This window comes from Tursiops truncatus, chromosome 1 (assembly GCF_011762595.2).
Source record: "Tursiops truncatus isolate mTurTru1 chromosome 1, mTurTru1.mat.Y, whole genome shotgun sequence".
NCBI classification, from domain to species: Eukaryota; Metazoa; Chordata; class Mammalia; order Artiodactyla; family Delphinidae; genus Tursiops; species Tursiops truncatus.
Genome location: NC_047034.1, coordinates 24812551 through 24828452, shown reverse-complemented (window position 1 = coordinate 24828452; position 15902 = coordinate 24812551). Strand labels below are relative to the sequence as shown.

General features: G+C 37.4%; 1 protein-coding gene across 4 annotated transcripts in view; it reads right to left on the bottom strand.

Moving 5' to 3' along the window:
- SMYD3 (SET and MYND domain containing 3) overlaps positions 1–15902 on the bottom strand; it is a 720594-nt gene that overhangs the window by 505929 nt on the left and 198763 nt on the right. For all 4 annotated transcript variants that reach the window (XM_073801287.1, XM_073801276.1, XM_073801290.1 and 1 more), the window contains exon 5: positions 15239–15375. In XM_073801287.1, the coding sequence (XP_073657388.1) occupies positions 15239–15375 (137 nt within the window). The remainder of the gene's footprint in view (positions 1–15238; positions 15376–15902) is intronic.

The following is a 15902-nucleotide window of genomic DNA, read 5'->3' as shown; positions in this document are numbered from 1 at the left end:
ACGTCAACATTCTAAAAACAACATGCAAAAAGCACCCAAACTGGTATTCATCTACAAAAATGTAAAATTACTTCCTTGCCTAACATTTTAAAAGCTTAATTACACTAAAAAAATTTTAAGCATTCATTCTATATTAATATAATAGAACCTCGAAGTTATTTCTAAAATCAATAAGTATTTTTAATTGTTTAAAATTATTTAAGGTTCGGAATTCCCTGGCAGTCCAGTGGTTAGGACTCAGTACTTTCACTGCCATGGCCTGGGTTTGATCCCTGGTGGGGGAACTAAGATCCCACAAGCTGCACAGCGCGGCCAAAAAATATATATACCTATATATATATTTTTTAATCCCTCCTGGCTGGAGGGATAAAATGATAGACATGACTGCTCTTATTTTTTTAATCCACTTATATTTTGTACTTCAACTTTCTCATTCCTGTCATAATGGGCCATGTCCAAGGAAGTTGAGAAAGACTTCCTAGGAAAGGGGGCATTTGAAGTGAATCTTGAAGAATGAAAAGGAATTTGCCAGGAAGAATGGAAAGAGCTGTACATGCAAAGCTTGGAATTAGGAAAGGAATCTTGACTGTTAGGTGAAATGATAAATGGCAAGAGTTTAGAGTACTCTGAATCCTACGCAACTAACGCTGATAACTATTACTATATATGTGAATTATCACACTCTCTGAGCCACTATATTATTTTGTAATTGAAAACATGAAGTTGTTTTCAAAAGAACTTTCAAATACCAAGATCCTCTAAGTCTAAACACTCCTTGCCATGTAGAAAATATGCTTCTACTCTAATAAGCCGAAAGAGCCCTAACTATAACCACAGAGCATAATGCCTTGCTTCCACAAAATGCAAAGGAATTTGCAAGCTTCTCTTTAGTGACTTTGAGGACGTCAGAAGTGACAAAGATCATCCAAACATCACTGATATGAGGAAAATATTTTCAGCGTAGAAAACTTCTGTTTAGCAATTGCTCTAAAGAAAAGCTAGAAGCCTGCCTGACAACCATTAGCAAACACATAGTTATCTTCCAGGAATGGAATTCCAAAATCTGATCACATCCCTGTAATTCTCTAATTATCAAACCCAGCAGTGTTGACAAAGCAGAAGCCCACTCAACTACTGCTGATAATTTGTATTCAAAGCTAAATTTCCTCTATCAAATCAGAATGACTCCGAGATAGAAGCACACTACCTTAGGATCCAAAGGAACACAATGATTTCCACCTCCTTGCTTACGCATTTACACACACACACACACACACACACACACACACACACACAGCAGCAGCAGCAGCCGTAACCAGGCTTTGCTCATTTGTCACACTGGCTTTGACAACCTCTCCTTGTGTATTCTCATATACACAGGCAGCTTTACAAATTGGCTCAAAAATACCTTAGCCTGTCAAAAATAATTCCGTATCCAGAGGACTTAACTTGCCCTGCCTACCTTTGTTTGCTACTGCCATAGCAACAATGCTTCAGATATCATCAAGCTTTGGAAGTGTGAAGAAACACACTGACGATGCAATAATGTGAAGGGGGAAAAGCAAAATGCAGGTGACGATGCAACAATGTAAAAGAGCGAAAGCATGCATTGACTGAATCCCTGCAACTTGCTGGTTACTATGCAAGGTGCTAAGAAAATGGTTACACCCCTCAAGTTACAATCTATCCAAGCAGTCATCCAGTTCCAGGAAAGCAGCAATGGGATGAGGCCTGCAGAGTCCTCAAATGCTATATTTTAAAACCTTAATTTTATACAACAGGCAGTAGGAAATCAAAATTTAAAGCAGGGGATACAAATGATCAGATTGGTATTTTAAAAATATATTTCTAGGGCTTCCCTGGTGGCGCAGTGGTTAAGAATCCACCTGCCAATGCAGGGGACAAGGGTTCGAGCCCTCGTCTGGGAAGATCCCACATGCCGTGGAGCAACTAAGCCTGAGCGCCACAACTACTGAGCCTGCGCTCTAGAGCCTGTGAGCCACAACTACTGAGCCTGCGTGCCTAGAGCCCATGTTCTACAACAAGAGAAGCCACCACAATGAGAAGCCCATTCACCACAACAAAGAGTAGCTCCCACTCACTGCAACTAGAGAAAGCCACGCACAGCAACGAAGAACCAAAGCAGCCAAAATAAATAAATTTTTTTAATTATATATATATATATATATATATATATATATATATATATTTCTAAAGGCGGTATTAAAAATGGGTTGAGATCCAGGGAAAGAGAGGCAAAAAGATTAGTTAGAGCCAAGTACACAAGATAAAAAGACTTAACTAGGCCAGAGGCAAAAAATATATAAAACGAAAAGAACAGAGTTAAGAGATATTTCAAAAGCAGCATAAGCAGGGCATATAGAAGGCAAGAGAGAGGGAATATTCAGGGGCATCCTTGACGCTTCTGGTGTGGCTGACTCAGGAGACTGCCATGCTAAGAAAAGAGATAGAAAAGATGGAGAAGCAGCACATCCTACTGAGGATAAGACAAGAGTTTAAGTATTGGATGAATCTGAAGTTAAAACAGATCATGCAAATGAAGATTTTTATTAAGTAGAAAATATGGGATTGGATCTCAGAGGAAACGGCAAGGCTCAGCAAGTCAGGCCATGGCAGTGGAATGCTTGTCATCCAACAGGTAAAAAGAGAACTAGAGAATGATAATTTTTTTTAAAAAAATGGTATGAGACGTAGGAGAATCAGCGGCAGGTCATGCCACAGAAGGCAATTAAAAGATTTCTAAAATTTGGACAATATCACACCTTAAGATCTGCATCCTTGAGGTTTAATTGGGTACTGCTCTACGGACTCTCGGACAAATGGAAAACAAGAAAACCCACAGTCACCTGCTATTACAAAAGACTTCTGAGGCACCAAAACAACATACCTTACCAAGTTTCGCTCTAAACTTGAAACACCAAGAGCCCATGAACGGCTGTGAAGGATGAAACAGGGGGACTTCCCTGCTGGTCCAGTGGCTAAGACTCCGTGCTCCCAATGCAGGGGGCCCGGGTTCGATCCCTGGTCAGGGAACTAGATTCCACATGCCACAACTAAAAGATCACACATGCTGCAACAAAGACCCAGTGCAGCCAAATAAATAAATAAATATTAGGGGAAAAGAAAGGATGAAACAAGGCCCAGGACATCAACCAGCAAGTCACATGGGCCTCTTCAGATGCTGAGTTGGCCCTGTATTTCAATAAAATACTGCCACCCATGATGGGGGAGGAGGGTAGGAAAGAAAGTGCTGTAAAGTGTATTTTTAATCCTGTTCCTAATTCAACTGATCCAGTACTTCAAGGTTGTGGAATCTAGATTTCAAAAGTTAGCTTAACGCCATGCAAATTCCATTTCAGTCATCTTTATTTTCACATAGAGTTGTGGCAGCATCAGCTCAGAAATATTTGATATGAAAAACCCACCCTCCCCCGACCCTCCCTGCCAGCCCTTTTTAGATTTGAATATATGAAGCAGAGACATGTAAGACATGATGCACCACCTGTATGAGAACAGAAGGAATCCTAATTAAATAATTTAAAGCTTTGCCTATAGTAGTGCTTTAGTATTAGTGATAGAAATCTTATCATACATATTCTCATTTCTTTCACTCTGGTTTTGCTCCTAAGGCTTACAATAGTTCATAATTAGAGCTTTAACACAAAACTAACATAACACCAGAATGCAGTATGGTGGGAATGCAGTACGGTGGGATGGAGAAAATCTAAAATCATGATAGTCAAGTTAAAGCTCTGGTTCCTTTATTTAAAAACAGTGTGACCTTAAGCATTCCATCATCTGCAAAAGGAATAATAACAATAACTCAGAAGGTTGTTGTAAGTAATAAATGTGATTATATTTGTTAAAGTACTTTGTAGAGTAAACAATAAAAAATAAAATTGGGTGGGCTTCCCTGGTGGCCCAGTGGTTGAGAGTCCGCCTGCCGATGCAGGGGACATGGGTTCGTGCCCCGGTCTGGGAAGATCCCACGTGCCACGGAGTGGCTAGGCCCGTGAGCCATGGCCGCTGAGCCTGCGCGTCCAGAGCCTGTGCTCCGCAACAGGAGAGGCCACAACGGTGAGAGGCCCGTGTACCGCAAAAAAATAAATAAGTAAAATAAAATAAAATAAAATAAAATTGGGTGAGTGCAGCACTAGGCAACTTGTGATAAATCTCTCAATTATCGCTTGATCTGTTCATGTAAGACAAAGACCAGTGTCTAAATACCCACTGGCTTCCTGGTAAATATGGGACCAAAAAAAATGAGGAATACAAAACAAATCCACATATTGTTAAGTATGTAATAAAGCAGCTCTGTTTATAACAGAGTTATCTGAAGGGAAGGTATCCAGATGGTTTGGAAAGCCACCATCATTTAAACATAGCCATACAGAGTCCCTGAGACTGAAACTCATCATTACAGAGACAATCTAATCTAGGTTCCAATGCTGTTAAGAGTAATCCTATGGTGCAACTTATTCTTAATTTTCTGGCTTTATACTGATAACCTTCAAAATAAGGAATAGAGAGGGGTGGTGCCAGGAAATGGGGAGATGGACAAAGGATACACACTTCCAGCTATAAGATGAATGAATTCTGGGAATCTACTGGATAGCATAGTGATCGTAGCTGATAATACTGTATCATATTTAAAAATTGCTACGTGAGTAGATCTTAAATGTTCTCACCACACACACAAAAAAATTTGGTAATTATGTGACCTGATAGACATGTTACCTAACCCTACAGTCAGAATCATTTTGCAATATGTAAGTGTATCAAATCAACACGTTGCACATATTAAACTTATACAATGTTATATGTCAATTACATCTCAATAAAGCTAGAAAAAATATATAAGGAATAGATATTGTTGAAAAGTTGTTTGTAATGTTAAGTTCTGTTTGCTCTATCACATTTTTACTTCAACTTAGAAAGTAATTCTTGAGCACTTAGGCATCAACTAGGAGAAAGAGCATTTGAGCTCAAAAGACCTAAATTTTAGCATCCATCCTGTCATTGGGTGACTATTTTATTAACCTTCTCTGAGCCACAACTGATGCATCATGGAAAGAGGGAGACGGAAGGAAGTGAGGAGACTACGGAGCTGGATAGTTTCTGTGATCTTTTCAGGCCTAAAATTGTACGGTTGTACTATGCTTAAGGAAGGAATTGGGTAACATGACTCCTATTCTCACAAAGTTTACCATCTAACTGGGAATGTAGGAAATGAAGACATATAGCTAATTAAAAGAATATTCACCATTGCCAAATGATTGGCGTAGAAAATACCAGTGGCTACTGATTTTACAACAAGGAAGGATCAATCCTAGTCAGGTGGACTTCATCAAAGAAATAAGCTGGGGCTTCCCTGGTGGCGCAGTAGTTGAGAGTCCACCTGCCGATGCAGGGGACACGGGTTCATGCCCCGGTCCGGGAAGATCCCACATGCTGCGGAGCGGCTGGGCCCGAGAGCCATGGCCGCTGAGCCTGCGCGTCCAGAGCCTGTGCTCTGCAACGGGAGAGGCCACAACAGTGAGAGGCCCGCGTACCGGTTAAAAAAAAAAAATAAAGAAATAAGCTGGACTTGGATAGAGAGGATGGGGAAAGATATATTACATTCTTCCATTATGTACCATGAGTACGACAAACACAGAGCACTTTACATATCATCAAGCCTTACCTTATTCATGGAGATAACTCATCCTGACATGTGCTTCTAATCTGGAATGAAACACTTCCAGGGACAGGAAGCTCCAAGCTATGCCAGGGCAGCCTGATACATCCTTGGACCACTCTAATGACAAAGCTCTTCCAGATACTGAGCTATAGTCAGCTTGCCCAATATGACAGGGCTTTCTGTCCTTCCTTCGTCATACTTTACAAAGAACATTTATCTAAATACATCTCCTTAAATACGTAACACTAGGTACTGAAGAAAAATTTAATGAAAATTGACCCTTTCAGATAGTAGTTGGGCTATTTTCTCTCTTGATCAGGCCACATTTTTTTCATCTGACTTAGAGAAGCCATCCCCAAACTTACCTGCTTACCTTTATAATATACCACCTTGTTTTCTTCATCATATAGCAATGTCTGATTTCTGCCATCAAAACTATCACTCTGTTTCTAAAAATAGTAAAATTTAACAGAGCAGTTTATCATAATTTTTCATTACTATTAGTGTTATACCCCTAAAACCTTTTTTTTCCTCCCATGAGAGGTCCTTCTCATTCATAACAGAAATAGTCAAATCACAAAGTAAAATCTGAAGGCAATATCCATTATCTAAGAAAAAGATCTGAAGACTCAAACAAAAAATTTCTGAACCCGAGTTACACAGCCAAAATAATTCTACTAGGAAAATGTGTCTTGGGGCTTCCCTGGTGGTGCAGGGGTTAAGAATCCACCTGTCCATGCAGGAGACACGGGTTCAATCCCTGGTCCAGGAAGATTCCACATGCTGCAGAGCAACTAAGCCCGTGCTCCACAGCTACTGAGTCGGCACTCCAGAGCCCGCGAGCCGCAACTACTGAGCCCGCGTGCCACAACTACTGAAGCCCACACACCTAGAGTCCGTGCTCCACAGCAAGAGAAGCCACCACAATGAGAAGCCCACGCACCACGACGAAGAGTAGCCCTCGCTCGCCGCACCTAGAGAAAGCCTGCGCACAGCAACAAAGACCCAACACGGCCAAAAATAAATAAATTAAACAAATAAAATTTTTTAAAAAAAGAAAAATGTGTATTTCTTTTCAAGGCAAAGTAACAAACTATAACATCTGCAGTTAAAGAAAACAAAAACAAAAGACCAAGAATGATAGTTTAAGTATGTAAGACATTAGTAAAGTACACATTTTTTCTATTTAAGAATTTTATTTCTTCCTAATCCTTAGTGAAATACTACATCTCTTCTACTATATTACTGAATTAAAACATTTTAAATTTATTGAATCAAATGTTTTGAGGATAAAAAATAATAAATTCAAAAAACAATTATTGTATACATGCTATGCTTACAAACGTCACTGGCAATGTAAAACTGTAGAACCAGTGGCTAGTTAGAAGGTAACAAATAAAATATTTCCTATCGTTTTTTTTTAATTAGAGAAGTTTTTGATAACACGTGCTGTCTCCTACTGTGTACAAAAAAATCTTTTGGCTTACAAAAATTAATTTAAGTGTTGGCAAGCAATGGCCCATGGACCAAATCTGATCCACCACCTGTTTTTGCACAGCCTGCAAGCTCAGAATATTTTCTTACATTTTTAAAAGGCTGAGGGAAAATAAAAAGAGGAATATTTGGGTACAAGTAAAAATTATACGAAAATCAATGTTCTGTGTCTGTAAACAAAGTTTTAGTGGAAGACACCCACACCCGTTCACTTATATATTATCCATGGATGCTTTCCACTATAATGGAAGAGTTAAGGAGTTGCCATGGAGACCATAAGTAACCCTCTCAGCGTGCATTACAAATCACCAGTAATAATTCATTTTTGCTTCTTGGCTTACAAAGTGTAAAATATGTGGGACTTTACAGAAAAGGTTTGCCGAACTCTGGAATAATTAATATAATGATTCATTATTCCCTGAAGAATTTATGATAATAACAGCTTCTGTGATTCTGAGGTATCAACTGAACTTCATGAATTTCACCATAATAAAGATTCCTTTTTACCTAGTGTTGTATATTTACAGTACTGTAATAATTTTAAAATATATTTAACAAAGAATACACCATAAAACAGAAAAGGTACAGTTTTCATGCATTATTCAACTCAGTCAACAATTAAACCCTACTGTATACAATGAAGATTTCTAGGGATTCAAAATAAATAAAATGTAATTCCTAGCTCTAAGAAAGTCATACTCTAGTGGGGAGACATAGTACTCTAATAAAGGTTTTTGTCACTAAAGGGAAGGCCAAAGCAATGAAAGTAACTCTACCATTTCATAATGACATACTGTCATTTTTAAAATATTACCTCTATATGAATTAATGGCAAGTTATACACTCAAATACATAAGGCAACAAGGCTTGGCCAACACGTTTATCCATTAATAGTTTTAATCAGAGCATTAGCCTTATGTACATAATCAACCTTGACCAACACACATGTAAGTAAAAATGCTGATTAAGAATTTACTAATTATCCTTCTGAACTTTAGAAGTTAGTTGGCCATCTGGTCCTTAACTATGATAAACAGACACCAACTCATCATAGGTTATTTGTACATAAAGGAAGAGAAATAGTAACTGAATGGTTAATAATGAAGAACATAATAGATAAATACCATCATTAAAAATACATGAATTGTTTTGTTTTGAAGTCTCAAGTGTCCTACAAGTGTCACTTTACTTGGAAGAACACTTCTGAGAAGAACTGTCCCTTGAATCTCCTCAGAGATTCAATCTATTGTAAAAAGTAAATAAATAAATCATAAATGCATTTGCTTTTCATAATTAGAGTGCCAGGATGTGCATACAGCTACGAATGTTGGCTGTTTGCCTGCTTCACTTAAAACCAGAAGGAAAGTATAATCCCAATAATGAAGTCTTCTAGCAACTGTTGTGAGCAGACGAGAGAGACGTCTCAACTAGCAACTACCTCCAAATGTAGAGATACATGCACCCCGGTGATTGGAGGTTAGCAATCCTGGTGTGTCTCCTTGCTTTTAGTATTAAATATTTAATGGCATATTTTTTCCTTAATGGAATCCAGGCACATCTGATCAGTCACTGGGATCATTTAGTAATGCAGTCAAAGTTATCATACTGCCATCTTATAAGCTTTGTAATTAGATAATTCGTCACTTTACTAATTCAAAAGATTGCTTTCTTTACTACTTTATAGCATGCTACGGTAGTGAAATTCAACTAAGCTGATCAACAAAAAGGCTCTAAAATTTGGTCCTATATGAACTTGAAACCTCCAGTGGCAAACACACACACTCCTGACCTTTCAAAACAACTGTGGTAATATCTGTCCCACAAATTAGCCTAACAGCAACAGTGAAGTAATAAAGCACCAGTACATCCAGAATGAGAGGGCTAACTAAACGAAAAATTTAAGATTAAAAAACTGAATATATCATAAACAAATTTGTTCTTGCCTTTTACTGAGGTACACCATTCTTTGGCAAGTAAAAAGACCCAATAAGGGTTTACTTAGTAATTTTTTCCTCCATGATGACTTCTATACTTTACTAAAATCATGAGGCTATGGCAGAATATCACATAGACTATTTATTAACACTCGAATGGCACATACCAGGCAAATGCAAGTATAATCTTAAATATATTATCATTTGTGTCTTATTTCTAACATATCTCAATCAAAAGTATTAAATTACTATTTCTTTTCATGCTATGAATTAGCAGATTCTCGTTTTAACCCATTCTCCACTGTTTCTCAATAAACAAAAATTCTCCCCCAGTGAAAAAGAATTTACTCAGAATGAAACTGAATGTAAACTTTAAGTATCATAGTACAAAAAGCACCTAAAATTCTCACTTTCAAATCTATACAACCACAGTGTATATTGCAAAACCAGCTCCCCCTAATAGCATTAAAAATTAGAGTTCAGAAGGCAAGCTCTGGAGGTCACAGATGTGCCCTAAAGAGCAAAAATAACATTCTACCAGGAAAATTATGATTTTGTTTAAAAGACAAAAAGAGGGAACATCTTCTCAAACAGATGTGAAATTTCTAATCAAAAAATTCTGTTGCAGTTACATAATATTATTGAGTTAAAAAGTACTTTGCAGAGGTCTGGCAGCACGAACAATGACATCTGTTTTGTGGTCAGGAAGTTCACTTTTATTCTTGTTGCTTCCAATTTGATGTCTGGTTTTGAAACATTTTATGCAACTAGTCCATTTTCTATTATTTTGTTCAGAGCTTATCACATTCTAATCAGTCTACCAAATGCATTTTTAGAAAAGGAAGTTTTAAGTCCAGAAAAAAAAATAAGTATATTGTTCTAGAACTCTGCACAGTGATCGCTAAAAAGTATACTCTATGCATAGAAAATAAGCTCAGAACTAAGTCTACTGACATTAAATTTAGAATAACCATTACCAATAATAACCAGTGTATGTTTGGGGGGATGGAATAGAGACATTCCATGTCATTTCAGTGAACTATGACATAACAACTAACAAAACCCTTACAATTTAATTTCATCCTTTTAAGATTCACGTGTGAGAAACATCTCATTCATCATAGTAAGCTTGCTTTTATATTTCCTACATGAAATCCCAAGGAACTACTCTGAAATCATGGAGTTGCGACGAATGTAGGACATAGTACACGATTTCTGTCCGCAATAGCTATGGGCTGAAACCAAGCCAGTTACTAGGGGAAAGGTACTTTCTGCCTGCAAAATTTTTTTCTCAACAAGATAGGTAAGTCTCAGCATGGGCATGGGATACCAGCACTGGGCACAACTGTAAGCAACCATCTGAGACTCTGGTTTACAATCAGTTGCAGATTACACTCTTGGCTACATGACAACACAGGGAGACATACAACACTGAAGTTTTATACTAGAATACAAATAAGTATGGGAAATAGGCACAGCAGCAGTAGAAATTAATAACGTGTCAGACACTCTAAGTACTTTAGAGTTAATCCTCACTTTAATCTGTAAATATTATTATTATTATTCCCATTTACAGATGAGGAAATTGAGGTTGAGAGAATTTCACTCACTTGTCTGAAAAAGCAACTTAGCCATCATACTACTGTTCAACCTCCCATTTAAATTTGCCCTCTAACTGTAATTGTCTCACCTTTTAAAGTTTACAGTCATCATTATTTGTATATACATTCTCTATATTTGTAGCAAATGTTTCGAACTCTATCAACAGATTGAACCACAGGAGTTGTCTTGCCAAGATAAATCCATTTTGAAATCTAACCAGAAATCTTATTTCAAAATAGAAATGGAAGGAAAAAAAGTTGGGGAGTGGGAAGGAGGAGGGGCCTGTGGAGATGGAAACATACATCTTCCCTTCTCTAAACAATCTGAAAAAGAGCCAGCAGAGATGAGTCTGGCCTCTATTTTTGATGAATATACAAATAGTCACGCGCCTCCACTGTGCTCACTAACAAGTATCCCCAGTACATCTCCCACCCTTTGGCCACCTTCATTATTGTCAGTGGTGAACCACCACTTTCCTCATACCTTACGCTTTTATTTCCATTCAGCCACACCCCCAAGTAACACACAATCTAAGTTAAAAAAAAAAAACTTATGCAAATAAAGCTTCAAGCAAATCACTCCCACGTTTCCATCCAACCAGATCATCACTCTGCAGCTCGCCAGCTGTAGAAATTCTAGAGGTACTACTACCCTCACTAATTTTCTCTTACTACCTAAAGCAAAACAAACATTTTAAGCATCACGCTTTCATTCACTCTTTTTGTAATCACTAAATATAACTGAAACATGTATTCCACTGGTAACAACTGCCTTTTCAAATCTTCTCCATAGGAAGTCAACATATTTTTCTTACCCGGGGGTTAGAGGAGTTAGTACCCCCTCGCTCCCCACAAGTATTTCTAGACCATTCTCTATAATTGTTTCCCAACACCATCTTCTCTTCTGAAATTCATGCCATTAATTTCTGCTTCCTATGTGAAGTCCTCCTTGATCTTCTCCCCTAGAAAAATTTCTTCTTCCTACTTAACTTTTACAACCAGGCAATAAGTTCAGAAGTCAACAGGATATTTTATACAGTAAAGTACTATCTCTAAATCCCAAATTCCAGTTGCTCTGTGTGTGTGTGTGAATGTGGGGATGGGTAGTGGGAGGCTAATACTGGTAACCAGGAAGTGGAGAAAAAAGGAACACTTGGAAATATAACTGGAAAAAAGGCTACACAATAATGTGTTCAGAGTAGTGAAGGGGGACGGGGGGACATTTTCCAAGCAAAACCAAGTCCTGAGCAACAGAAGCACAAGAGGCACTAAGAACCTAGTCCAACAGGAAATATACACTATCTTTCAACAGAAAACCCCAGAGTGTTCAAAATACAAATTGCTAACTTTTGAGGAATTCATCATGGTCTTCTACGAGAAAAAGCTATCAGCTCAGCAGAGAAGAAATTTGCTCTCAGGACTAAGAACCTTCTCATCCTCCACCAACCCCTTTCCTTTCCAGGCAGTACAAGTTTGATAAATATATGCATAACCCCAAGTAAAACTTTTGACTTGCTGAGGTTCTTTGCCTTGGTAGATAATTTTCAGAGTTAGAATTAACCATGTATTTTGATAACCCTGGACAAGAGTGCTTGCTGCAAACAAAAACAAAACAAAACTTGCATAATTTGATCAGTGAATTCACTAACAGACACCTCTCTCAGGAGGCCAAGAGGCCTGATAGCAAAAGAGTAATTGTAAGGAATGTTTGGAAACCCAAATAAAGGAAAAGAACATCTGTGTGACATCTATCAGATATAAAACAAGTCTGAAAAGTATTGAAACCAAGTGATGGAAACATGAGGGTTCATTAGAATTGTCTCTCTACTTTTGTGTGTGTTTGGAAAAGTCCATAATCAAAGATTCAAAAAAATTAAGATAGAAACAAATCAGCAAAAGCTCTCAGAATTCCTCTTGTCTTAAATGACAATGAGAGGAGCCAAAACACAAGCTTCGCATGTCTAATACCTGCACAGAACCTGCATGAACATAAGTGAGTGGGAGGAAAAGCAAAACATAAAACAGGCTTTTCTTTTTGAGGCCAGGTGAAGCCAGCTTTCTTTGAAGCGTAAATTAAAAAGTTAGTTCCTGAAGGTGGGAAAGGCAGGTCAGCATAGAACCACTCCTGACAGACTGTACAGGTAGGTGCAGCAAAAGAAAGCAGCACTCTCTGAAGTGCCCATTTCTTCTCTTTGATTAATTCTATGCCAGTAAGATGGGGCGGGGGGCAGTAGATAGGGATAAAATTCCCTGTCCAGCATTCTCCACCCACTTTCAACGCATTTGTCATGGTCGGTGTCATCACACACTTGCAAAGTTATAAGCTCAGTGGCTCATCCCTAAGCTTTGCAGGACACTGATCAGCTTAATTTAAGACTATTCTATTCTTCTTTTAAAAAATGAAGGACAAGGAGGGGGACGGATGGAGGAGGGGAGAAGGAGGAGAGTTTTCTCTTTTAAACACAAATGTATAAGCAGAAAAATAACTACAGTCTATAAAATATAAACAAAACTTCTACAAGGAAGTACAGGAGCCATAGGTTAATGCTGCTTTCCTCTGATTATTAACCTATATTTTAAGGCAGAAATCACAGCTCTGAGTCCAATTCCCCCATACACCACAAAAATGTATACGTTTTACTTTTGTAGCAACAACAAATATAAGTATGTGGGGAGAAGGAAAGCACATTACTAAAGTTCTGTCTGCTTAATCATAATGACAGAATTTCCCCCTACACAGCACAGAGAAAAGTTCATTGTAAGATACGTGAGATTAAAATTATTTTAAAAGAAACAAGAGAAATAAGATAGTAATTTACAATTTACATTAAGCAATGAAAGTATTTTTAATTTGTTATTATGAACACTAATAACTCCAGTAATTAGCACTTGAACATTTTTCAACAACAGGAAACACCAGAAATGAAGTTACAGTCATCATAAGGTATATTTTTATCTTTCAGTAGGTGTTACGTTGTATAGCATGTAACATCAAAAGAGCTTGTATGCACTGTATACGCAGCGTTACTATAGGTTGTAATTTTCAGAAGCATATGAAATAAACATGAGAAACTTCTCAGATGCATTATAAACAACATTTACATTTTGAAATCAATTTTAATTAATAGACAAACCAGAATGTAATGCTAAGATGATATTATCGGAAAATCGTAAGAGCATACCTAAAAGAATAAAACTACATTTGGGAAAAACAAGAATAAATCTGTAGCAATCACACTAATCACATTTAAATTCTTAGAAAATAAGCAGGTTATAAAACATACTTTAAAAATATTCACAAGATAAGTATATCATTGGATGTGTGCATATAAATTGTAAAATTGACAAAATCACCCTCAAATGTAAAATTTTACTTATTATTAAAAATATGATCAATATTTAAACAAATCCAAACACACAATATGAGAAAGTAAGGACGGCAAACACATGATAATAACAAAGGATATACTGGTTCCTTTGTCCCTATCCCAGGGTAGATATCAAGAATCAATCAGGGACTTCCCTGGTGGCACACTTGTTAAGAATCCGCCTGCCAATGCAGGGGACACGGGTCCGAGCCCTGGTCCAGGAAGATCCCACATGCTGCAGAGCAACTAAGCCTGTGCACCACAACTACTGAACCGGCACTCTAGAGCCCGTGAGCTACAACTACTGAGCCCACGTGCCACAACTACTGAAGCCCACACACCTAGAGCCCGTGCTCCACAACAAGAGAAGCCACTGCAATGAGAAGCCCACGTACCACAACAAAGAGTAGCCCCTGCTCGCTGCAACTAGAGAAAGCCACACACAGCAACAAAGACCCAAGACAGCCAAAAATAAATAAATGGATAAATAAATTATAAAAGAAAAAGAATCAATCAGTGCATTCTTTCTCTCTGGACCCAAACAAACCCTCAGAAGCACTTCCAAAAAGAGCACTCAGGTACCCATTACCAAGAGACCACAATGAAATATTAAATTATACCTATTTTCTACCCCTAATCTAAGATTTTCATGACTTAAAACATTTAAACAAATGTTTTGGCAATTTGGGCAATTATTTTAAAATCAGAAATGGTTATATTTTCATATCATTTAAAATTCACTTAATCAAGAAACGGATTCCAATGATTTCTTTCACTTCAAGGAAGGTTACATTGCTGAAACAACCACCACAAAACGAAATGGACTCAATGGCAAACTTAAATCCATTCATAAAAAATAATGGAATATGTTACTTTCTTTTGAGAAAAGAAAGCACACTCTTTTGAGGGTGTGCTTTGAGAGCTGACAATGAACATACTTGGGCCATTAGTAAGAATACTGATAAAGCAGAAAAAATAATACTCTTTTCAATATAAGCAATACATTCTCCCATTCTCTACTCAGTAAAGCAGGGGACTGATAAAGGCATGAAGGGTCCTGGATTTTCACGGATCAACAAGGAAATAAGGAGTAAAGCATTGACTTATGGCATTAGCAAAGATACCAAAGTTAACACTTACTTTTGCAAAGGCTTCAAAAATGTCAAAGGAAGGTGGCAGCTGAGAAGCATCCTGTATTTCTTCTCTCATGAAGTGTTGAAATGTCAATACAAGTTGCCTGAGGCCCTCTTTCTTATCTTCAGTCAGTTTGTTAATATCTTTTTTAAAGATAAAATAAATAGTACAATCACACTGTGAACTTTCAATGGATAATTTTCAGGTGTTCAATGGTAGCTGTTAAGGCAGATATTTCCTACCCAGATTCCATTCTGACAGAGATCAAATGCATCTTTTTATTTTTTGACAACTACAAATCATTATCATACATTATCAATCAAATTCTGCCAAACGTTATCTACAAAATAAGATCAAACACCTAGCAAAACAAAATAAATACACAAACTGATGAAAAAACATTAAAACCAAAATCAGTAATGATGTGTGTTAGCAGATTTTCTACATCCTCCTGCACACATGTTCAAACCACCATACATGCTTATTTAGTTAGTGAATTTAAGTAGACTTTTCCATGAAACAATTTACAGCCAGGTCATAACTAACTGATAAACAGTATCATCTCAAAGACAAAAAAAACCTAAAGCAAGAACAGAAAAGTTCAGTTAAATTAAGTTCAAATTGGTGAAATTGGTCAAGTAGAAAGTACATCGAGAAAAAAACATGAATC